At 30.9% G+C, this 25035-nt stretch overlaps 1 protein-coding gene across 1 annotated transcript in view; it reads right to left on the bottom strand.

Moving 5' to 3' along the window:
* LOC111002772 (dnaJ homolog subfamily C member 10) overlaps positions 1–25035 on the bottom strand; it is a 45842-nt gene that overhangs the window by 8781 nt on the left and 12026 nt on the right. The window contains exons 2-14 of the mRNA XM_022272985.2: positions 13424–13541; positions 12368–12584; positions 11372–11517; positions 10745–10868; positions 10276–10390; positions 7615–7835; positions 7105–7273; positions 5791–5891; positions 5072–5227; positions 4755–4963; positions 983–1142; positions 354–567; positions 69–181 (exon numbers count right to left, since the gene is read on the bottom strand). Coding sequence (XP_022128677.2) covers positions 69–181; positions 354–567; positions 983–1142; positions 4755–4963; positions 5072–5227; positions 5791–5891; positions 7105–7273; positions 7615–7835; positions 10276–10390; positions 10745–10868; positions 11372–11517; positions 12368–12584; positions 13424–13541 — 2063 coding nt within the window. The remainder of the gene's footprint in view (positions 1–68; positions 182–353; positions 568–982; positions 1143–4754; positions 4964–5071; positions 5228–5790; positions 5892–7104; positions 7274–7614; positions 7836–10275; positions 10391–10744; positions 10869–11371; positions 11518–12367; positions 12585–13423; positions 13542–25035) is intronic.

Raw genomic sequence — 25035 nt, 5'->3', positions numbered from 1 at the left:
CCATGTTTTAGAGTTGGATGACCTGATTGCAAACACGAGCTTAGAGGAAAAATACACTTGAAACTTACAATTCCCTTATACAGTTCTGCCAATTTTTTCCAATCATCTGCCAGGTTTTGACATGGTGGGCAGAATGGAGAATAGAAGTTAATAAAATGTAGCCCACTATTTAGGAATGTTTCTGAAATGAAGAATAAATAATTAAAATGTATAAATAAATTTCCAACTGCTAAAATTATAGAAGACTCCTTAGACTAATAACATTCCTAGTACAATTGAACATTTTATACTTTCTAAACAAGTGATTGGATACAATTAAATTAAAAGTAATGACACCTTTAAAAAATACTTACTGTATGTTGATGGTGTTATAGTTTCTACATTGGGATCTTTGTGATACAATCCTTTTATAAATATGTCATTATACTTTGATTGCGATTGAAAGTCATGTTTCCGTATATATGCTTGGTGTGAGCCATACATATCATATTGATGCCGTTTCTCAGGATCTTTGAGTGTTTCATATGCTTCAGTAATTTTAAAAAAACTTTCTTGTACATCTTCATTCTAAAATTGTAAAATACATATTTTGGGTAATGTGTATAAATTATTCTTACTTAGAATTTCCTTTTCAATTTATTATTTAATAGAAAAAGAGTAGTAAGAAAATGTAATGTTATATCTGTCACTTCATTATATAATATTTTAAATTAATTATCATTAAGAACTACTAATTATATTTAAGAATATTTTAATAATATACATCAAAATCTGTTAATGAATATTACAAGACTATTATAAAAAAACTTAAATTTTTAATTTAATAGAACTCTAGATAACTCTTCTATTAAGGTCAAATGTGAATGAAGTAGATATGTGCCGCCTACACTTCCACCTACACAATATTTTGCAATATGTACATCAGTAATTTGGAATTGGTTTATGTTTCTAAAAAATAATGTAACAAAGTGTATGTACTTACAGAATTCTTATCAGGGTGCAATTTAATGGCCAATTTTTTAAATGCCTGTCTTATCTCGGCCGCTGACGCTTGTTTGGATACCCCCAATATTTGGTAATACGAAGCATGACAGATATTTAAATTCAATATGATAACTAAGCTAACAATTATAATTTTGTACCTATAATAATAATTATATTGTATAAAACAACAAAAACAAAAGTGCATAAAAATTATTGAAATACATAAGTGAATTTTTAACTCACATTTTGATAAGTGGTGCTTAGTTATGAAGATTAGGAATGAGTATTTTTATCTTATAGGATCCTTTCCGAACTTAGCGCGCTCATTTAGAGCATAGTGACTTGGATACCTGAACCAGAAGTGCTTTAGTTGTAGCTCAAACTAATACATTATTTTAATGGTAGCTTGGATATTATTTCAATAAATAAAAACATTCAATTTTAATTTATGACATTCTTCAATTGTTAACAGACACCACCGACTCTCATTAATTATCGAACGCGAAATGCGAATGATTATTTTTGAAGTTTGTACTTTGTTGTGTTGACTCATGACTGTTCAGTGTTCTGTGCGTTCAAAGAACATTTTTCAATAAAAATGAACGCACAGAACAGGTTATTAATCCTACTCCGTGTTACAAACTGCAATACATAAATATAATCTACAACTCTAGGCATGACCATAATAATTAGTACTTTTTTTGAAGCCCTTAGCCCTAAATTTCTCTTGCGTTGGTATTAGGATTTTTTAATACTCAAAAACACAGAAATGTTTACAACGTATGTTAAATAATCTGCTCTAAAACACATAGAATGAGTGTTTATTTCTGCTTATATTTTCAAACGTTTAGAACGTGGTCGGTTACAACATTTACCATATTAATGTGTCATGGTTTAGTACTGAAGGAAAATGTTTATTTATGTCATAATTTTGCGTGACATGCTGAGATCATTTCATTTGTTCTCTATCTTCACATAACTAACGACTTAACTAGTTAAGCCAAATTCTCTGATAAGGCAATTTTAGCAGTACAATTTTTTGTGATGACATTTTGATGTAATTTTTATCTAACCAAATGATTGTCACTTAACTCATTGCGACAAATGTGAAAAGGCCACGTAAAAAATGTCTTGATAACATTAAGTTACAGAATTTAATAAATTATTGTATAACCTCCAAGCAAGGTTAAGAGTTAAGACGTTAAAGCTGTTTAAAAAAAAAACAACCATCCGTTGTTTGTGTGTTAATAAAATAATTTTACAAATGCAAACAGCAAGTGCTGCCATCTGTTGACTAAACTACGCATCATTATAAATCGAGTTCGTCTCAGTTCAAGAATTCCGATCTTGAGGCGAATGAGGAGATGCATGACCAGGCTTTGATGTTGATCGAAGACATGAGTTACCTTAAAACTGTACAGTACCGCAATATTGGTGCTAGAGAGAAGGCGCCTAATGTGTAAAACTCCCACTCTTCTTTCGCAATGGCAAGCAATTAAACATTTCTGTATTGTATTTTTGTTATTGCCTTAAGGAAATCCTGAAATAAGTCTAAATAAAGTTAGCTGGGTCAGCTAGTTTAATAATAAAACAAGAGTATCTTCCATATTTTTATTTACAGTTACAACTTCATATCCAATTGGTAAATTTTTAAACTATGTTGTAGCAAATATACATTATATATGATCGGATATGCTATAACACTTATATCATAAATACGATTTTTTATACTTTCCTAAAATCGGGATAGCGAAATTTATAAATGTGATTCTACAATTGAGGTAACTTAAATAGGCTCTCAGTCAACCTATTTCATGAAACACTTGTTTCACTAAAATATACCTATAACAAATATACACAAAACTTTTAGTATTTTTTAAAATTAATAGCATATTTAAGTAAGTGCCATAATAATCACAGTTCTTAAAAGGTACAGTGTACACTTTAAAGTAGATCCATACTTATATTAATATTTATTAAAACTTACATACACGGGAACATGTCATGTATGCAATCAGAGTGCAACAACGTTGCATATAATATGATGGTAAACAAGAAAAAAAAAAATGAAACCATTCTTATTTTCGTTTATGTTTCGTAAGCCATTACTTAATTTTCACCCACCAACTAGATTAGTTGATCCAGTATTTAAATATGGTACCCACTACTACTATGTAATACTCTAATTTGATTAAAATTACAAACTTTAAAATTCCTACTGTCCAATCATTATGACACATAGTTACTGTACCACGGATTTTATTTCGATTCCACATTTGACATAAGCTACTGTCATTTTGTAAAATAATGATACAACATATAATAGTGTAGTGATGTACACAAAAATTGATAAGCAATCGCGATTTATGTTTATTTAATATTGGTGTGCCAATTAAAGACTAAATTATTGATTTTTATTTAAATAAATACATAATTATTCACAATAATGATTTATAATAATTTGTAATCGCTGCTTTATTTTATAAAAAGTTAATATTTTTGTTTTTTATTAAGTAAGTACTGAAATAGTAATGAACTTAATAAAATTAATCGTCATAACTAAATTATTCGTTCAGAAATATTTAATTTCCTAATATACTTAGTTTCTATATAAGTAGTAGTTGTGTAGATATACTACTATAAACCAGAGGAATCGATCCGCAAATTTTCATTTTCCGTATCGAATAATTTCGCAACGTCACTATTTATTACTTTTCATAACGTTGCAACACTGAAATTGTCAAATCTCTAATCGAATTAAAAGTTTTAGTATAGTAATATATTTATTATCCACTCGCTTATATAATTCAAGTAATGAATCAGCTATCAATAGTAATACCTAACTATGTACACAATATATTCTATACCAAACTTATCTATAAATAACTTTACTATAAATAATTTTCCATTCAGATTAATTTAAAGCATATTTTACTGTAATTTATAAACCAATATTGTCTATAAAAGACTTTTGTTGAACTTTCTATTATAGGATAATTTATTTTATTTTTTTGTTACTAAAGTCTATTAAGTTGTAGGCAAGGATATGGCTCCTTTAAGAAAACACAGTATAAAATATATATAAAATACACTTAAGATAAAACTAATTAAATTACTAACCACTGGTACGTTTATTCTAACTTGAGCAATATTTTTTACGATAAACCCTTAATAGCACCTGGCTTTAATAATATAAAAGTTAAGTCCAAGAAAATAATTGATTAATTAACATATTATTATTATTTTTTAATAATAATAATAATATGTTATTTGTTATTTGTGTGTGTTAAAATGATTTTACATACACAAACAATATTATAGCGTATACCTAAACCTAATTAGCTTTTTTGATCATACGTCTCAGTGTTAAATAACCAACTATCCTTAAAATAACAATCTCTGTTAGGAGTATGATGATGTCCGTCCAGTAGTTGTCTGGTTTGAGACTAAGCTCCTTCATTAATTCTTTTGGATACCTGTAAAATAAATTATTTTTTAATATAATCAAGCCTAGCTACTTAATACAAACAATTAAAAAGGCATTAGAATTTTTTGGAAAGAAAGTAAGTCACATATACCAAGCTAATTTTAAAGTATTGTCCAAATATTTTTTTAAAATTTACATCATATTATTAAAAGGCCGGAAACGCACTCGCGAGCTCTCTGGCATTGAGAGTGTCCATGGTCGCTTAACATCAGGTGAGCCTCCTGCCCGTTTACCTCCTGTTCTATAAAAAAAAAATATATATATATATATATATCGAACTCACCTCATATGACAGTAACCTACACTGTCTGGGCAGTAAATGGGTGTTCTTCCATATGAGTAGACAGATAAGACCAAACCCTCGAAAGCGTGTCTCAAGAAAGAGCCATATGATATAAACTGCATGATGGGGTGCATATGAGGCAGCAGAACCAGGAAACCAGCAAAACCGAGCATAATACACGTTATAATTGCGCCAAAAAATGTTCCATTCTAAAATAAAACACAATCTTACATGACATCTGGTTTCTTTTGTTTTATTTTCAATTGATATTTCTGTGAAGCACTCTGATAGTAAAGATTGAATGTTTTGATACATACAATTGGGTTCAGACAGGATCCGATGACATTGCCAATCGCATCAGCCAATAGAGTCACGTGGGCAAGGATGAGCACAAACATGACAAATCGAGAAAGCTCGAGAGGTTGTCCGGTGATTGTATATGCTGGCAGGGAGTACACAAAACTGTACCATATCTGAAAAATCGGTTTTAGTTTGTTTAAAACCTATTTTTATTACTAGGTAAATAATGCGTATTTTATGTTATTATCTTATATATAAAATTCTCGTGTCGGCTTGACTGATTCTCATCAAATTTTGTGTGCATATTGGGTATGTCTGAGAATCGGACAACATCTATTTTTCATCCCCCTAAATGTTAAGGGTAGTCCAACCTATTTAGGGTGGACTACGTGTGGATTTTTTTAAATTTTTAGATAAATTTTTATTTTTTTATCAACTGTATCAACAGCATTAAAAATACATATAACCCTAAATTATTTACCCTCTACGATCAATATTATAATCTCCTATTTTTTTATAATAAATGATATACAAGGCAAAACGACGTTTGCCAGGTCAGCTAGTGATATTATAATAATATATTACTGCGTACTATGTGTGGTAGATACTGGTAAGAAAATAATTTATAAGAAGGAATTGTATAATAAAATGTATTTGAAATGACTATGTGGGAACTACAATGAGTGCGGTATTCATATAATTATCATATTTTTATAAAATACCGCGTTAAGCTTACTTGTATTGGAATCGTGGTAACCAGAGTAGCTGCATAATACGTCTTCAGGCCATACCAATTATTAAAATTTTCCTTTTTTAATACAGGTAAAGCGTCGGGAACTAAAATAGAAAAAAAATCTTGAAAAATATCTGACTGTTTAAGTGATTTCTAGAGTTTAGTTATGAATATAGTATTTCTTTTAATAGGCCGGAAACGCACTCATAACATATAACAATGTTCACAGTTCACTTCAAACGTACAAATAAATTAAAAAAAAACACATTCTGCCTAGTGGCTCCAGCGTGCGACTGTCACACCTGAGGTTTTAGGTTCGATCCCCGGCTGTGCACCAATGGACTTTCTTTCTATGTGCGCATTTAATATTTGCTCGAACGGTGAAGGAAAACATCGCGAGGAAACCGACATGTCTAGACCCAAAAAGTCGACGACCTGTGTCAGGCACTGGAGGCTGATCACCTACTTGCCTATTAGATTTAAAAACTTATCATGAAACAGATTCAGAAATCTGAGGTCAAGTTGTAGTGCCACTTTTATTTTATTTACATATTATGGCCAATCATTTGTGAAAAATTTAGCTAATTACATTACGTGTATGTCCAACCAACACATTTCAGATATTACATCGACGACATGGCTAAAGTCGGTTAAATATATAATATCGTTAAGGGTTTATGATGAAAAAACCATTTCGTCCAAATCATACATTTCATGAAACCGGCCCACAACACATTATTATTGGTGATTTTTTTATCAACCTGTCGTTGTCGTGATTAGGAAACCCGACGCATAGGTAGTTATTTATGCATTAAGTTTTTTTTTAAATGAATGTCTTTTTTCGAACGAGATTTTATATCGACAGCAAATTTTAAGTCATTATACCAATTAAATTTTATTTCACAGAAGTAGGTATAAACACTCGACCTTACTGGAGGCTAAGGTTAATGAACTGTGCAGGCATATAAAAAGAAAACAAATGTAACATTGGTTTACGAAAAAAAATGCTGCAGTTTCCGTTTGAATTTCGAAATTCAAAATACTAAGGGATACAGTCACATGTTTTGTATTTGTTGTAAATTTAATTTTAAAGTATCCTCAAATCCTATATTCAACCACCAAGGACGAACTTAAAAAGATAGCAAAATGAGAAGTCTGTCTCTCTGTTCGCGATAAATTTGAAAACTACTGCACGGAATTTATTGCGGTGTTCATTTCAATCTAGAATTATTTGAGAGGAAAATTTAGATATATTCTTCACGGTTGGCCGGGCGAAGCATGGTTCGCTAGTTATGAATAAAATAAAAGAATACGTACATCTGAGTACAGCTGGCATAACAGACGTGTAACAGAGATAGGTAGTTGATATGAGGAGGAAGCCAAGATTACTAAATGTTTTTGAACCATCGTTGCCTGCATTATCAAATACCAATCCAAGAATGATACCCAGGAATAGATGTAATATCACTTTAAGATGCGTCACAGTCTGTAATCATATAAATCTATTGATTATATTTCTCTGGTTTTGTCCATTGTCATTGATTGTTTGATTTTTATAATAGTATTTTTCTTAGGTAATGACTAATTAAATTCATTAAAAAAAAGTTGTTATACGTATGTTTTTTTCTAGAACAGGTGGCAAGCGGGCAGGAGACTCACTTGATGTTAAGTGATACCGCCGCCCATGGACACTCTCAATTCCAGAGGGCTCGCGAGTGCGTCAGACATCCGATTACGAATAATTTGTAATTTATAGTTAAATAATTAATTGCCTATTAAATAAAAACATAAATTAGATATAGTAATAATCAGTTAATATATACTGACCCAATCTCTATACTGTTGTCTCAGACACCGTTTGAAAAGTACTCCAAACCTGTAAGCCTCGTGAGGCTGATTGACTATGATTGACATCTTGCCGTAAGATAGTTGCGAGGGAGTTTCTTCCTCTAAATGCGGAGGGACCTTCTCAATCTTTTGATCTCGGATGCACCGAGCTGCCATGAGTTCATTAAAGTTGCCATATTCTCCGTTAGCGATTTCTAAAACTGTAAATAAAGCGGTTAAGAAAATACGCATGCCTTATGCTCGAACCCAATAATTAATCCACAATCTCAGATTGAAAATAATCTGAAATCAGACCGTGACAGGCGATCGATCTTTTATCTGCATCCCAATAACCAAACCCTACGAAGACAATCCATTTTTGGCGACGGGTAGAATGACAGATGGCTATTACAATCCGTCGATTAGTTATTGGATTTTTACGACTTTGGATTAAGATGTTTATCTTAGATGGTCAAACATGGATTTAGATAGGTTATTGGGTTTGGGCGTTAAACATTGAACAACAAAACTGAAATGACTTTTTTTAGCCCTTTAACCTTTTATTCAGATAACATAATATTTATTCATGGATAATTTAGTTAAATAGTTAATTATTCCGGCAAGATAAGACTATGGTGTGTTTTTATGTAAAATTTCACGTCATCTTTGGTTTTGGCTCTGTTTTTTTTCCAGAAACCAACCAATTTTTTCCTCATAAAATAACAACATAAAAGCAAAGTGTAGTAAGAGAGAAAACATTGAAAGTGTGTAAAGTTGATAACAAGAGAGATTTAATTAGATGTGCATTTAAAATTTCAGTCATATGTGTTATTCTGATAATATTTGTGTATATTTACTATGTTGCTTTGGAACATCAAATACTATTTAAAAGTAGGTTAAGCAAATATTAGTTGATATTAACAAAATGACACAACTGCTCCCAGTAATTAATACTAGCAATGTAAACATTCTTTGACTAATAAGAACATGAATGTATGACCGTGATTGTCCTTAGTAAATCTAATTTAAATGTGTTAGTTAGATAACACTGAAAATGTTTAAAAATGAAAAAACGGCTAAATGTAAAAAGTTGCCGAAACTTTTATTGTTTTTCGAAGTAATCTCCGTTCCTCTCTACACATCGTCGCATTGAAACCACTGAAAAAGGCAGTGAGCTGATTCTTCCTTAGAGAAGAGAGTCCTTAGTTAGTTCCTTAGAGAGTCTCTTCTATGGCATTTTCGAACGCTTTATCTTTAATTTTTGGGAATAAATGAAAGTCGCAGGGCGCCAGATCAGGGCTGCATGGTGGATGGCTTATCTAGACACCTGCCAAAGTTAAATATTCAAATCCTTTTTGCGAAGCATTGTCGTGGTGAAGGAGGATGTTGCTTCGAGCGTGCTGCTGTTGAATTTTTTGAGATGGGGCTTCATTAGGAAATGCTTATCGCAGTCTCATCATAGCTTTGTTGTTGAGTAAGCCCATAACGATAATTAATCATTGACAGAAAATTTTCGCGTTAGGTTCATTTTCACGTGTAACAAGGGTTTTAGATTTGCCGCCAGTTTACAATACACAAATGAATGCCATATACTACATTAGTTTACCAAAGAGTTCTAAAATTGAAATTCAAAAAAGCATAGAAACATTTTTGTAACTGGCCAGTTCTAAACATTTTAAGTGTTGCCCACGTATTATATTAAATCAGATATAACATAACATTTATGTTCCGTTTTTATTAAAGTATGTATCGCTAGCTTATATCTAACATTATTAAGTTTACTACATGCTGATAGAAGTATCTATATAATTAGAATAAAAATAAAAAAATTAATAGTATTTCATTAAAGATCTAAGTCAGATAAAATTATTAATATTAAACTTAAAAAGATTTAGTAAAGTAACATTATATAAAAATGTGAGTGATTAAGGAAAGATATGATAAAATTTATAGCCTCATACTATTATGTTATGAAATTTTCCTACCTTCCTTGTTGCGTGTATTTCAATCGATATCTGTTTGTTATTATTATGTTTACAACAGCTATGGATAAGTATTACAATGAAACAATAATTTGTATGTCTAGCAAATATTTTATAATGACAATCTTCATAGTATGTTTATAATTTTGAAGCAACAAAAATATAAATAATTTATATGTATTCATACATAAAGGTATTTCCTGTATATTCATGTCAAATTAATTATTTTTAAAATTGGTTTCCGTGTGGACATGTTATCTATGATACAATCATGGTGATCTTGTAAGCGATAAGTTCTTTGTATTATTATATTTAAATACTAATACATTTGAAATTAAAACAGCTTAGAATTAATGTGTACCTTACACATCATGTTATCTATGCTATATATAGATTTTTTTTAAATAGCAGAGTACAGTCGCTAATCGCATTATCACGTCTAGTAATGAAAATTGACATCTCACAATAAGCACGTGAAAAAATATAGGTACTATTGGATACACGAACGGTTAACGAATTATCTATGGAGATCCTAAGTCATAGCATTGATAATATTACATGGTAATGACATGTAGTTATTATTTCTTTTAATTCTATGGGAATGATATGAAAAATTATACAGTTCTGGGACTTATTAAAGCAAGATAACTCAAATCTTGTTAATACATGTTGCACTTACTGTAATCAGCAGGGTTGTGGTAAACAGGACAGTTGAAACCCATAGATGATAAGTATGGTACAGTGCTTTCACTAGTCCCATCGTAAATGCACATTCCTTCAGCAAGTATATACACCTGTAGGTAAAGATTTTTTATATTAATATTAAAATCACAAAAATGCGGCCATGAATGCTGGAATTTGGGGTTGGAATTAATGGAATTGAGAACCTATTTTAAGTTTGTAAAAAAATATTAGAGTTTAAAAGATAACTTTTATTTAATTCATTCAAAATTCTCTTGAACATCTCTACATACTGATATGCCAGATTTGTTAAGAAATCATCTAGTTTACATTTTTCTCAAAACAACATTTTTATTCTTTTTGATTGTTTAAAATGTTTAAATATGATTTTACGGAACAAATGACGTAACCTTAAGAATATTCGATAGCGTATTCAACATTGTCGCTAAAATTTAAGATGTTAATACCTGATCAAACATTTTGTATATAAGTGCAGTAGGTTGATGTATAGTGCAAACAATTGTGCGTCCTCCTTTTGCGAGGTTCTTTAGCATGCTGATACACTGATTTGTTGTTAGACTGTCGAGACCACTAGAACAAGGAAAAAATACTCTTGTTTAAAAATTATAATTGTTGTAACCATTTAATTAACTTCTAAGTATTTATCGATCGCTACGATGTCCTCCGTGATCGGCGGTTGCAGTTGCTTTTTTTCGCAAGGATTGCCTTCAAACACCCAGCACGTGTACTTGGGGTGGTGCTACGAGGCAACAACGAATTGAGTGGTGAATATGATAACCCAAATTAAAATATAATAATGCAGCAGAGGATATAGGGATCTTGAGGGACTATTAAACCTGTCAACAACCCGGCAAGGGAAAATCGATACCTCTTCCTAGAGAATGTCCCGACCATAACATGCTTAGTATGCTATTTACCTAGCTGCATTGTCAGAGATAGAAGCTGCCTTGCTGTAATTGACCACAACGGGATCAGGAACAAGGGATCGGAGGAGGACATGAAGGCATTTTAAATTCACACAGAAAACCACCGCCTACCTATTTACATATTTGCAATCCTAGTTAAATGCTTACGTTGTTGGTTCATCCAGAAATACGACAGGAGGGTTGTCAATTAGCTCCACAGCGATAGACAACCTCTTTCTCTGACCGCCCGAGAGATTGCCAGCCCTTGTGTTCTCGTGGCCTTTTAACCCGAGGGTCTCCAATATATCTGATATCTGTAAAAAAGTCACGCTATAAATAAATTTAATTAGGACAACTTTTAACCCATTAAACTTATTTTGCTGCTATTGAGATAAATCCGCCGCATTTTAAGGCATATATGGAATGTCATACACTAGTTAAATTTGGGCAATAGACTCAAAGTTGAGACCCTAAGTGATACCCTATATATATAATTATAATTTAATTTGTCACGCTAAGGGCCTGTTTCACAATGTATGGATAAAGTACCAAATAGCTATGCAGCACATAAATTATTCGAAAGATAAAAATTCTGAATAAGATACTTGGCATTTCATGACGAATAGCGCTATCTGACAATCGTGAAACGCAAAAATACTGTTTATCCTACCAATAAGGAATTAATAGCTTATTTGGAACGTTCAACGTTCAAAGTTCAACTGCAAATCTCATGGTTAGAAATAAACTAAAATTCAATTAAGACAACTTGGGCAACAGCAGTGCAGTCAGTATGCGTTTTTAATCGTACATTACTCACATTCGCAAACCGTTATCTTTGAGAAATACAAAACGAGACACAATAACCTGTTGTATATTGAGATAATAAAAATAAAAATATGGTTGTCGTTAAGTTGTATCAAATGGAATTCAATAAAGAAGAAATTACGTAATTCATAATTGTATATTCATATTCATATGAAATAAAGTCATAATTGTTCACTGGAAAAGACAGTTACTAGTACCTATGAGGAATTGCTTTTATGTTAAATAAGTCATATTTTTTTTTAATGTTAATAAAAAAAAAATACTAAAGTTTTGAATCCGCTGCTATTCTAATGGCAAATAATCTAATTTCTGATGCCTGAAATCTGTCACGTTACTTACTAACGAATTTTTGAGCTTCGGAGTGATCATGTTCCCCAGTTTGCAATCCGCAGCGAAGGTCATAAGTTCTTTCACTGTAAAAAGCGGATCCAGGCGGTCATCTTGAAGGATGTAGCAGGATTTCTTTCTATAAGCTCGTAGCGCGTTACTCGATACATCCTTTCCTATTTTACATACTGCTTCACCAGCTCTGATTGTGCCTTCTACACCGTTTAAACTGAAATTAATTTAATTATGACTAACTGTACCACCATTTTAATATTGACCGGAAATTAAACATGGATATTATGTGCATATACTTTATTAGCAGAGATTTAATTAATAATATATGCTGTAAAAAGCTTACAAGGTTATTAAGGCTATTAGCCAATTAACAAGGAGATCTTTGTAAATAAATATTTGTGACAGTGTAAAAAATTACTTATATATACTTTACAAGCATATTGTTAGCTAATTAAAATAAGCATATGAAACTGAATAATAAGCAAGATTGTTTCATTATTACTTTAATTTTGTAAATTATAATAGCATTACATATTATTTTTGCTTTGTTTTAATGAGGACTTTGCAAAAAAATTAAGTATTGCTGCATCCGTAAACATGTTAAAACTTTTTCATATCATTACAAATTTATGTTAATATTATTTGTTTCGTTGTTTTAAACTAATAATATGTTATATTAAGGGTCTGTTTCACAAGATCCGGATAAGTTCCAAATAAACTATTTTTTACTTATTGGTAGAATAAACACTATTGTTGCGTTTCACGACTGTCAGGTAGCACGAAATTTCTTCGGAACTTTTATCTTCCGAATAATTTATATGTTGCATAGCTATTTAGTACTTTATCCATACATTAGGCATTAAAGGTGCATGTTAGAGTGAATATAGTAGACTAAAGTTGGGACGGCTAATGGCGACGTGCATCTCGCTCGTATATACGAGCTCGTACATAATATTAAGTTTCTCATGTAAATAAAATATATTTTTTATAAATTATATTTATTAAATTATTTAAATATATTTTTGATAAAGTTCTTTAAACATTATATTTTACCAGAATCCAGTGAGTGCGTTCAAAAGCGATGATTTTCCAGCACCTGATGGCCCCATGATGGCGGTGAGGTGGCCTGATTTGAAGATTCCGGAGACATTGTCGAGGATTGTTTTCTTTTCTGAAAACAATAAGAAAATATTAGCTGCAGTTTCATTTCTTAATAAGTTGAAAGTTTCTGCCGCAATACACCAAATTATCATTTATTATAAACACAAACAAACTCTATTCTTAAACCTATTATTATATAAGTTTGAAGTGAGTATACAAGTTAGGCTAATTAGATCAACGAGAAAACTTATACGCTACATATACTAACTTTAATTCACTAGAATTAGGTATTTTTCATTCAAAGGTTTGGTTTAGTCCTAACCCACTCAACCCAAACCTCTCACTTTTTACACTTTGCCATAATCTTTTTATTATCTTTCTTGAGATTTTATTATTGAGGTTTTTATACAGGACAACCTAAAACCGGTCTGGTCCTTGGTTCACTTACCAAAAATCAATTATTTGTCGGGTTGGAGGCATGGAAGATTGATGACCTGCGTACGAACAAAAAACTTAAGAAATAGACGCAGACAGTTTCGAGACTACCAATGGCGAACACACTACGATGGTGGTTGGTCTCCGTTGAGTTCCATCTTCAGCAGTGGTCCTCCTCAACATCAAATACTCCGAATATTATATGTTAAAGTTAGCGATTATCTACTTGATTAAAGGGCCTAGTGCTGGGCAGGCTACTTCTAATTAATTTGCTTTATTTGTTTTAAATATTGTATTGTTTGATGATTTGCTTTTTTAAAAGAGTACCGAGAGTTTTTTACGCAGGCTTTTTCTCTCGGCCTACACCCTCTGTCTTCTTTGCCGATGATGCCTTTGGGATGCAAAGGTTCAGGTTAGAATTTCATGACGTGGAATAAGTGATACCTTGATGATCTTTTGTTCCAAAATAAAGGTATTTTATTTTCTTATTTTAAATACATTTTTACAAGTTTTAATGTGTTAATTTTAAATTATTCTCCGTAAACAGTACCGCTATTCACCCATTGTTTGAAGGATTAACCTGCAAAAAACATTACTGCCTTGTGCAAAAAGCATTGTTTATCATTTTGAATCACAATCCACCTGCCAATAAACTTGTCAATCTTTGCAGTCAATGAACTTAACTGTTTGTAGTCGTGAGTATATACAGAAAAATACTTCCTCACAATAAAATTTATTTATAACTAAATTATAATACGGTAGTGAATTGGCGTAATTGATAATTAATTTAGCAAGGTAAAGGTAAGAATTAAACTTAATTTTTATTCAGGAAATTTTAATACCAAACATGATAACATAAAAATTGCACGAACTAATTGTAGATTAAAATTTAAAAATTTGTTAATAACTTATTTGTTAATAAAAAAAGGTTACATTCCATCCAGCTTTCCCTGTTCCACCCAAATCCCAATTGCTGGTCAGGCCAGTTTTCAGCTGCATCGATTTCTCGTTTTGGTGGCTAATACACTTTGAGTTGTACAGCCACCGGAATGAGTGTTTTACATTTTTTTAAGTTAATTAAGAAACATTTTAAAACAAAAGCTTTTAAAAACGTCTATTTAACAGTTTTTTATGCTCTCTGACAAATACGAATCCCCACTTACTTGAATACAGTAATTCAAGGTGAGGAAGTATGTGATACGATAATAAAGAATATATTAACAAAAAATAAAAGACACTAACGCTTAATAAAGTTACTTTATATCTACGCTGTAAAATAATTAACTTGTATTACTCTTATAACTTGAATTAAGTTAATTTAGTAAATTAAGAAATATAGTATGGAGAAATAGCCATTTTGGCGCTAGTTCTATATCATCTAGGGCTAAAGGTCTTTGAATATGAAAGTTCCAACATCGATAATCAAATGAAATAGCTATCTATCATTACATTAACTCCAAAGAATTTATAGTTACACTGCAAATTTTAAAAATACTTGGAATTACACCGTTATCTAAGTTTTGTTATCATAACAATAATATCATAATAATTATTATAATGAGTACATAATATTCTTTGAATAGTACAACTTTGTAATTGCCGCTATTAATATCATTTAAGATCTATGAAAATACAAGTAATATGTTAAAGTGGTATACTAAGTTGAATTTTAATGTATACTATGTTGATTGTTGATTTAATACGAAACTTGAGTTTAGTTTGTATTCTAAAAAGAGATAAATTAATACTCGGCATAACGGAGAGGCTGTTGATCGATGATCGCCTAATCTTAACTCTGCCTTATTCCAAAACGTCATCATTAGTAGAACAGATTCGTCAATCAGATGATTCTAGAATTGATTTGCTTGAGAGGAGATTCTTGATTTCTGTTTTTTACTGTTATTATCTTATCTTTCTTATATTTTTATCCGGTTTTTTATACATAAGCGAGCTAGACAGAAGATATTTTTACCATTTCCATACAACCGTGTTATAAAAACTGATTATGTTTCTTAAAAAACGGAGGTTTTCCGGTAATACAAGAAAATTATAATTTAATAAGAACTTCGTCAGCTAAGAAAATTCTTGTTCATTATGATATAAGTTATGAGGATACTTGTAACGAAAAATATTTGCCGAGATTAGTAGAGATTAAAACATTATTAATTACATTTAACACAACCAAAAATACTCCGACTTGAAGATTAGTTTCACGACATTCTTTTACTTATTTTATGTCCCTAAAAATGTGATTAGTATCTTAATTTATGGAACTTATATAACTTATATAAATTATAAAAAAATATAAATAAAAAATCAAGTCATATACATATGTATATATACGACATACAACCATAACTCAAGGATGTGACATGTGTACGTATGTCATTATAACGAGAACTATTATAAAGATAATGCATATTATTATAAGATAATAAGTATTTACTTGCTTCGTTAAATAGCAAGTGGGTATAAAGTTGTTGGAAATAAAAATAACGCGTTTTTCGAGTTGAAATAACAAAAGAAAAAAGGCATAAGGCGAGTAATTAAATTGCTATCCTTAAAGTATCTTTTATATATCGATCTTAATGTGGATACAGTCCTACATTCTGAGAATCGGTTTGCTTTTTTTGTTTGTTTACTCACTTACGCCCGAACCCAATAATTAATTATGGGGTAAATGTGAAACTCGAAACATTATTAGTTAATGATAATTATAAAAATATCCACATATTTTTTTGCAACGTCTTTTTTTAAACAAACTGAAAGTCGTTACATATAATCAATTATACTGCCTAAGCTGTTTTGTTTCTTCGACGTCTTTAATTGTATCGATTAAAAAAGTATTATTATTATGTTTTTTTGATGTGTCCATGGCAGACGGTATCACTTAACATCAGGCGAGCTTCCTGCCCGTTTGCTCCCTGTTCTATTAAAAAAAAAATGAAGCCGTACTCAAGTAGAGGCTTACCGCCACGATAATTACCCTTGTTTAGCTTATGTCTAAATTAAGAAAGGCATTTAACCATTTATAGTTATGACTGCATCTGTAATTAATTAATTTATGTAAACAAATAATTTTATTTGTGCGCTTTCCGTTTAACAAAGTCCAACTATCATAACTGTAGTTTTTAGTCTGCAGCACGGGCATTAATTATTTTAATAACGTAATGCTTACGATAATTATCGTTACCGGCGGGAAATATGACATTAGAATTTGCTATCTTACCGTGTTTAAGTCGTGTTTCTTGCTATCCTAAAATTATTCACAAGGAACTTGTGGATATGTATATATACTGTATCCATATTTAAATATGGATACAGTCCTACATACTGAGAATCGGCCTTAACTCACTTACGCCTGAACCCAATAATTAATCCACAATCTCATATTGTTATTACAGTCCGTCGATTGGTTATTACCACACATTTATCAATATTTGGATTAAGATTTCTATCTCAGGTGGTAGAAAACGGATTGAGATAGGTTATTGTGTTCATACGGTAGAATGCTAGGCAATCCAACTTTTTGATACAACAGGAATAAGTCGCCTAAGAGATATCACTTATTTGTCATAATTATTGTGTAAACTAGATTGTAATTCATGTAAAGTAGCACTCTCTTTTGTGAATATACCAATTTCAAATTTATCGGACACTGTAACCTTGATGAGTAGAGATTAAATTTTAAGCTTGTTATACCACTTTTTTAATACTGACATTTAAAATCAATTGAAAAACGTATTTTAGTGTATCCATGAATACTTCGTTTGGGCGCTACGAATTAGTCAGTTCGAGAACACTGGAAGGTAAATAAGCTTTGATATTTTGCATGGAATATTTTTTTTAAATTATTTTTTATTTGTCTGACCAACGTCACAGTTCAAGGACCGTCATCGTCATTTCATGTGTCATGATGTCCATGCGTCGGATTGTCTATCTCCCTATAATATGGCGAAGGGTCGATGGCTGGCCATGCGCCGTACTCTTGAACAGGCGCTACTGATGGTGAACGGTCTTACTTGGATCAGTATATTTTCGGCTATGTGTTAATTATTTTCTGCATTGTTACCTTTAACATGAACATGCAGAGCATATGAGCAGGTTGTAGGTATATGAAAAAAAACAACGGAGAGGTTTTTTAATAGTTCTTCTGGTGAGTTCTACTACACCCTTGATTTGAGCGATTGCAGTAATTGCAAATTAGCATTAATTTATTTACTGACGTTTATAAGTGTACATGAACTTACCTACATGAATAAATGATGGAACGTATGTATAATAATTATAAATCATAAAGCAGTTTAGTTGCTATGACACAATTTTATAATGTTAATAAATATAGTTTTTTTTTGAATCTATCGTTGTATCAGCTACATAAGTAAGCTGTATAGAACAGCATTAGGTTATTGTTCCCGTCTAGTAAGAGTCTATTAGAAATCAGTAGTACCTAAGTATAATGCAAATCCAGCCCTACAAGAGAGATTTAAGTACGTCTATTAATGCGAACAAAACCAGATACATATTAATTTTTGGAAAACCTTTGATCAAAATACTTTTTTATTTAAATATTGATGTAATAAATTGCAAATTTTATTCCTATGACGTCAATGAACGCGACGCTTTTTTGCGTCGTATTTTTTATAACGATTAATTTTAAAATTAATGATTAGATTAGGTTATTATATATATACTAGCAGACTCGGCCAAGCGTTGCTGTGGCTAAGGTTTTATTACACATAAAAAAGAAAGAAAGAAAGCTTATGTGAAACGTTGGTACTTTTAACACAGCGCCATCTGTTAGATTTGTATCAAATAATAAACAAATAATTTGCAATGAAATAAAATTGCGACTATAATTAAATATCTAAGATATCCTATCTCTTAAGTTGGAGCAGACTGCTCACGGTGTGCCAATTTAATTTAAAATCGGTTAAGTAGTTTAGGAGTCCATCTCGGACAAATATCGTGACAGGAGATTTATATATATTAAGATATATATATTATAAAAATTTAAATGTACTTATTATGTCATTGTACTATTGTCTGTTATAGTTACTGTCTGACGTCTAACTCTCAGGAAACACAAAGCGGTTTGCAGACGCGTACGCCGCGGTGGCGTTTTGGAGTTCTATTTTCAAACACGTCGTGAAATGTGATTTAATTTTGTTTATAATATCTGTATTCTTCAAAGGCTACGGGCATGAAACCACGGCGGGCTCAGGCGTAAGCCACCTCGTGAATTGTTAGCGTGAACTGTTTGGCTTTGGCCTATTTTTGGTGCCAAACAAAATTTATATAAATAATAGATATAGATAATGGTTAAATAGTTACCATAGAGAAAACCTTAAATGCATTTTTATTAAGCCAATTGTATATTTTTGTATAAATTTTTAATTATAATTACCTAATTATAGTAAATAAAAGTACCAATTTCACTATACATTTAAATTTTTTGCTGATTCAATTGGAATTTATGTTACCGCTATCTTGCTTAAATAATATAGTAAAAATCTATGTATGTATGTTTGTTGCTGATTTTCAAATTTTTATAAATATATTTTATTAATAATTCCGTCTTGCTTTCTCTTTATTGTTATAGTTCAATTCCCCATTTGTCCATTTTACCCTATTTAAACGTTATCGCTATTATCTTCGTAAAATAAAAGATTTTGTGATATTTTAGAAGAAAAAGTAAAAAAAATGCATTTAATAACTAAAACTAAAGATAAACTTAAGGGTATAATAAACAAAGTTACGGTAATGTATACCGTTGCTATTATATAACATTTATTATGTATATGAGTTTCCACCACACAGCTGTGACGTAAGGCCTAACTGTAACAGTCGGTTGCAATAAAAACACGTTTAGCCGATAGTTGTTCATAACCAATTCACAGATTATTCGCAAAATTTAATTTTTAACACCTACGGATAAAGTTGATAAAATTCCGAGTACCTACTGCAGTCAGCTCTTATAACCAACTTTAATCAGTCTATATTTCTTTTACATACCCTGAGGCCAAGGCTTGTACGAAGTAATCCTAATTAATGAACAAACAACACAAACTAGTCTAGATCTTATTTATAATATAATTAATATAAATAATTTCCTTAAGACAAACGTGTAAATGAATACCAGTATTGTAGCATTCTATTCAATATTAAAATACAAAGCTAATTCAATTCAAGTTGTTTAGTGTGAAACTTTCACAGTACAACTAAGACTTGTAGAATAAGGACTTAAAAAAGATTTTATTAAGTATCGACAAACCGCGAAAACCATTAAAATGTGTCTTATCTTTTGTTCGAGAATTTATATTCTCTATTTATTATTCACGGGAACTTGTAACAGATTTGTATTGCCTTTAAATAATAATACATGTAAGTAGAAAAACACGTGACAAAATCAACTTGTGCCAGTAATTTGCAAATTGAGTAAGGAGGCAAACCGTTTATGTCGTGAATCAAAGGCCGTATATTTTTTTAATTAAAGCATAACGTGCACATAATAATACAGCGATTATGTTATTTGCTTCAAGGTTTGCTATCACTTAGGGTTGTCCTTAACTAGGATCTAAAGCCATATTTCCAATACTTTAGGAGAATTGATATATTTCATATTAAGACACCCAGCTTATATTATATATTTTCGAATAAGGCTTATTCTAAGCCTTATTCGAAAATATCTTTAGAAGACCTGCTAGACACGAAGAAAAAAGCTTACCTATTTCAAGACAAGTTTTTCGACCGCTATGTTTTTATAGTTAAGTCATTAATTTCAACGATGTAACCACGCCAAATATAATCACAGATTACCATATATCTGTATTTGATTTATTTTAAAGATGGCAACCCTAAGATAAAAATGTCTTTCTATCAATTATCTTTAATAAATTAGTAGTCAACATAACAATGTCATCGTTGGTCTAAGGCCAAACTAGGTTTCGTCGTCATATGTTATGAAATGTTGCTGATTATGAGACAATATCGGTAAATCCGGGCAAAGATTCCATTTTTATAACATCGACTTAAGTATACAATAAGTATTTGTACCCAGTAGTGGGACAGTGAATATTTAACAGGGTATGTACGGTCAAAGATGCGAAACGGTATATTGCATTTAAAAAAACTCAATACAACTTTTTTCATATAGGTAAACAAGAACGTCATCAGATAATAAATTGGCATAATTTGATGCAAACGTACGAACAAACGCACGCCATACCAACTCTTTCCTTGAGTTTTAAATTGAGGACTTAAACGTTTTTTTTTAAAGGTCTCACTGAACTGAACTGAAGTTCATGAATCCTTTTTTGTTAAGAGAAACCTTTATGGCCTTCTGCTGGTGTGTAGGCGTACTCCAAGAAGCGGAGACCTATACCCGAACAAAAACCTCTTTGCCCCGAGTTAAGTTCGGTGGCGGTTGTTGGAAGAATGGTCAAATAAAGCGAATGCGAAACAAGGCTAAGCTGTTACCGTGTCCTGCCTCGGACGATTGTTGGTGGCGCCGTGGGGTTTTAGTGGGTACAGCAGCGAGTCCCACATAACCCTTCACCACCAGGCAAAGGGCCGCGAGAGGGTATGTATGAGGTAGATAACGCATTTCCCCACGAAAAAAAAAATGTTCATATAAAGCGACTCATTGTTCGAAGCTCTGTGTTTATTCGTAAAAACCATGATCGTATCGTAATTAGACGTTGCGATGCTAACAAAAAACTAACTTGACTTGAGTCCTTCTTCTAAGTATCACTAACTGTGTAGTCGACCTATTGGATATTATCGGAAACGATAATGCTTTATTACAATCTATGGATGTATAACAAATTGAAGGGCAAATTTACTACTAAACTGAAGCATAACAATTTATTAGATACGAATGTAAGTTCATAGATAACATTTGGTTTCCGCTTCTAATTAAAAACTACTATACATATGTAACATAACTAATGTTAGATTACATAACTCCCGTCTAAATGAATGTAATAAAAAAACATATTTATAATAACTTTCGTATTCGTAAAAATACATGGCAGATGTAATAATTTATCGCGTTGTGCAGAAGAAAATCCATGTAAAAATATTTTATTACAGAAATATTTATCGTCAAAGCAAACAGCAGTAGGTATTGGCGTATTATTTTACGTAGCCTCTATTATAAAAATTACTTATAATAGATACAAATCAATTTAATATCAGTATTAGATACTTAATCATAACGTCGATAAAATTTGTTTTGTTAGTATATGATTATTAGTTGAAATATTATTTAATAATATTAATTTATATGTTAGGTCTTGAACTTCAATTAATTCTAATTTAAATTTCCGAAACTTGCGCTAAGAAATGCTTTGAAATTTTGATTCGTCGTTTGACACTTTTCTACCTTAAAATGTCCAATGTTATGTGTTTCGTGCTCCGCCACTACTTTTATGTGTAACATATCTCTGCTGTTCATTTTTTGTTTTATCTTGTGTCATTAAGTAAAGTTTACCCTTAATTTGTACCCATGTTGTATAGTTTGTGTAAATCTGTGTATCTTCTTTAAAGAAAATATACATGACATAATACAAGATTATCATAGTGAATACTAAGAAGCGTATAATTCGCCGTCGTTATGAAATTACTGTCATAATTAAACTCTTCGCCTTGAAATCTGACCCATGTTTTTTCGTCTAAAAATCGTGGTATAATTAAGCGCAGTTAAAATTTATACGAATAAAAATAATTTCCGGAATCTAGCTGGGTATAATAAACATTTTTTAAATATAGATAATTTTAAAATAAAAAGTTTGCTTCTAGTCCTACTAGTTTTAGATTAGAAGTATAAAGAATTTATTGAAGTTATACTTCTTTTGGCGCAGTGGAGAAAAATGGTGAGAGAGAATTTTTACGATGCGCGCGCACACCAACACCTAAATTCGACATCGTAATGTTAGGTCTAGGTGGCATGGAAATTGATAACTATGTTCAAGTTGCATATTCTAGTATTGTTATATATAGAACACGTGTTTCTTAACAGAACAATTAAACAGTGTGAATAAATAAATATTATTTTGGTCTTTTTAAATCAATTTCATATACGACGGTGATAGTATTTACTAATAATTTATTTACTTAAATAAAATCTTTTTGATTAATTTTAATATTTATCGTTAATCACTACTGCATTGTAGTTATTTTTTCCATACGCCAAAGAAGTATAACTTCTAACGCGTGTACATAAGTACACACACTCTTTTTTATTATTGTTTTAACATAGATGTAAAGTAAATTCACCAATTTAATCCGTAATTGTTCATCCCATTTTATCTTTCATTACATCTCTCAAGATCCAGGTTTTTTTAGAACTAGGTTTTGTCGTTATATGTTATGAAATGTTGGTGATTATTAGACAATATCGGTAAATCCGAGTAAAGATTCTAAGAAGGACTAAAGCCCCACCTTCTCGCTCTCTAACCTAGCGTTAGTTCGTTTACCATTTTTTCTAAGCCTTCTGATGTTGTTCAGAACAAAACTACGTCATCCGCCAACCTCAAGAACGTTAGACACAATCTACATTGATCTCGAGATTCTCCCAGCACTAAAAAATGTTCCCAAACCGGCTGAGAATAATTTGGTGTCTCCTTGTCAGGGGCCTTTCTCTGCTCTGAAAGGTTTTCTTTTTTTCCAATTGCATTCTAGCTGTACTGTTGCTGTAAAATTTTTTTTGTATAAATTATTACTAGATGACTGAATTTATAAATTTGAGTATTTGGGAGTAGAGGTTTGCTTTACTCATCTATTGTAATCTTGTTAAATTGTTATAACTTTGTAACGAGAAGTTGTAATTTTTTCTGAGTGTTTATGATTACATTTAGATTACATACATCAACTATTATTAAATAACATATATTTTTTCCGAGTTAATAGTAGACAAATCACTTTAAAGAGCTTCTTTGACACAAGACTCTTCTTTGTAGCGAGAGAGAAATCCTGTAGGATGATAATTACTTTGATGAATTCAAAAGATTATATAATTTAGAATTTAAAATTTAAAACAATAAAGATTTAAATAACATATCACTTAATATCAGGTGAGCCTCCTGTCCGTTTGCCCCTTGCTATATAAAAAAAAACTTATTCTGTCGCTATTTTTAGTTAAAAAAAATCTGTATGTTAAAATTTTAACTATTTTAAGTTAAAAGAATGTAACACTGTAAAGAAAAAAACTAGCATAAGATGATGTATAGATTTTTTTTAATAAAGTATATAGTTAATAAGGTACTTACATCGTATAATTTTTAACAATAACTTCGTTTAAATGTGTATGTTGTATGTTGTAACTAGGTTTTTAATAACTGAAACGACTGTCGCTTCTCCGCCGGCACGAGGATGATGCTTTGCATAGGTATCAGGGAATCTAACGTCATACTGGTATCATTGTTCTTCATTGATTTTCTTTTAAACTTCTGTATAAAATTATAAATTACTACTGCTAAGTAAGTGTCAATTACGAAAGTTCTATTTAAAAAAATTTAATATAAATTCTTGTTAAATAAATCTATATAGATTTGCATTTCTTCTTTGTGTTAACACCGATTTATGTCACGGTGGTGTATTGCAAACAATCACTATTATTATCATCTAGTAATTCAATGTAACACAATGTAATTTAATAATATCTGTAAATACACTGATTTTATCGCAATTACTGACAGAGTATTGAAAATTGTGTGTGCAAACGCAGTTGCGGGCATGAGTTAGTTAGATCTAAACTTAGAATTAACGTTTGCAAATAAAGATAAAAAATGAAGGTAATCATGATTTTATATGTCACGTTATCAATAAAACTTATCAATCTCACATATCTTGGCGTCGGTTAATATTGTAAAAAATACAGCACTTAACGAGTAAAAAATCGTGAACGTAATGTACCTGCATAAATTAGGAACGTCAATGTTTTTATCACATCAGAATATTTTTATCTTATAGTGTTTAATGTACATTTTCAAGCGACAGTACCTAAAAATAATTGGTGCTGAATTTACTGCCCTTTCTTTAATGAAGGGCGTAAAAAGGACAAAAAGAACGAATAATCAACTCCTCGCCACTCTTATTGAACGCAGTTTTATGCTTAAAACGTTTAT

Source organism: Pieris rapae, chromosome 9, assembly GCF_905147795.1.
Source record: "Pieris rapae chromosome 9, ilPieRapa1.1, whole genome shotgun sequence".
In the NCBI taxonomy this organism is placed as follows: Eukaryota; Metazoa; Arthropoda; class Insecta; order Lepidoptera; family Pieridae; genus Pieris; species Pieris rapae.
Note: the sequence above shows the minus strand (reverse complement) of the source record. Positions and strands in the feature narration are given on the sequence as shown.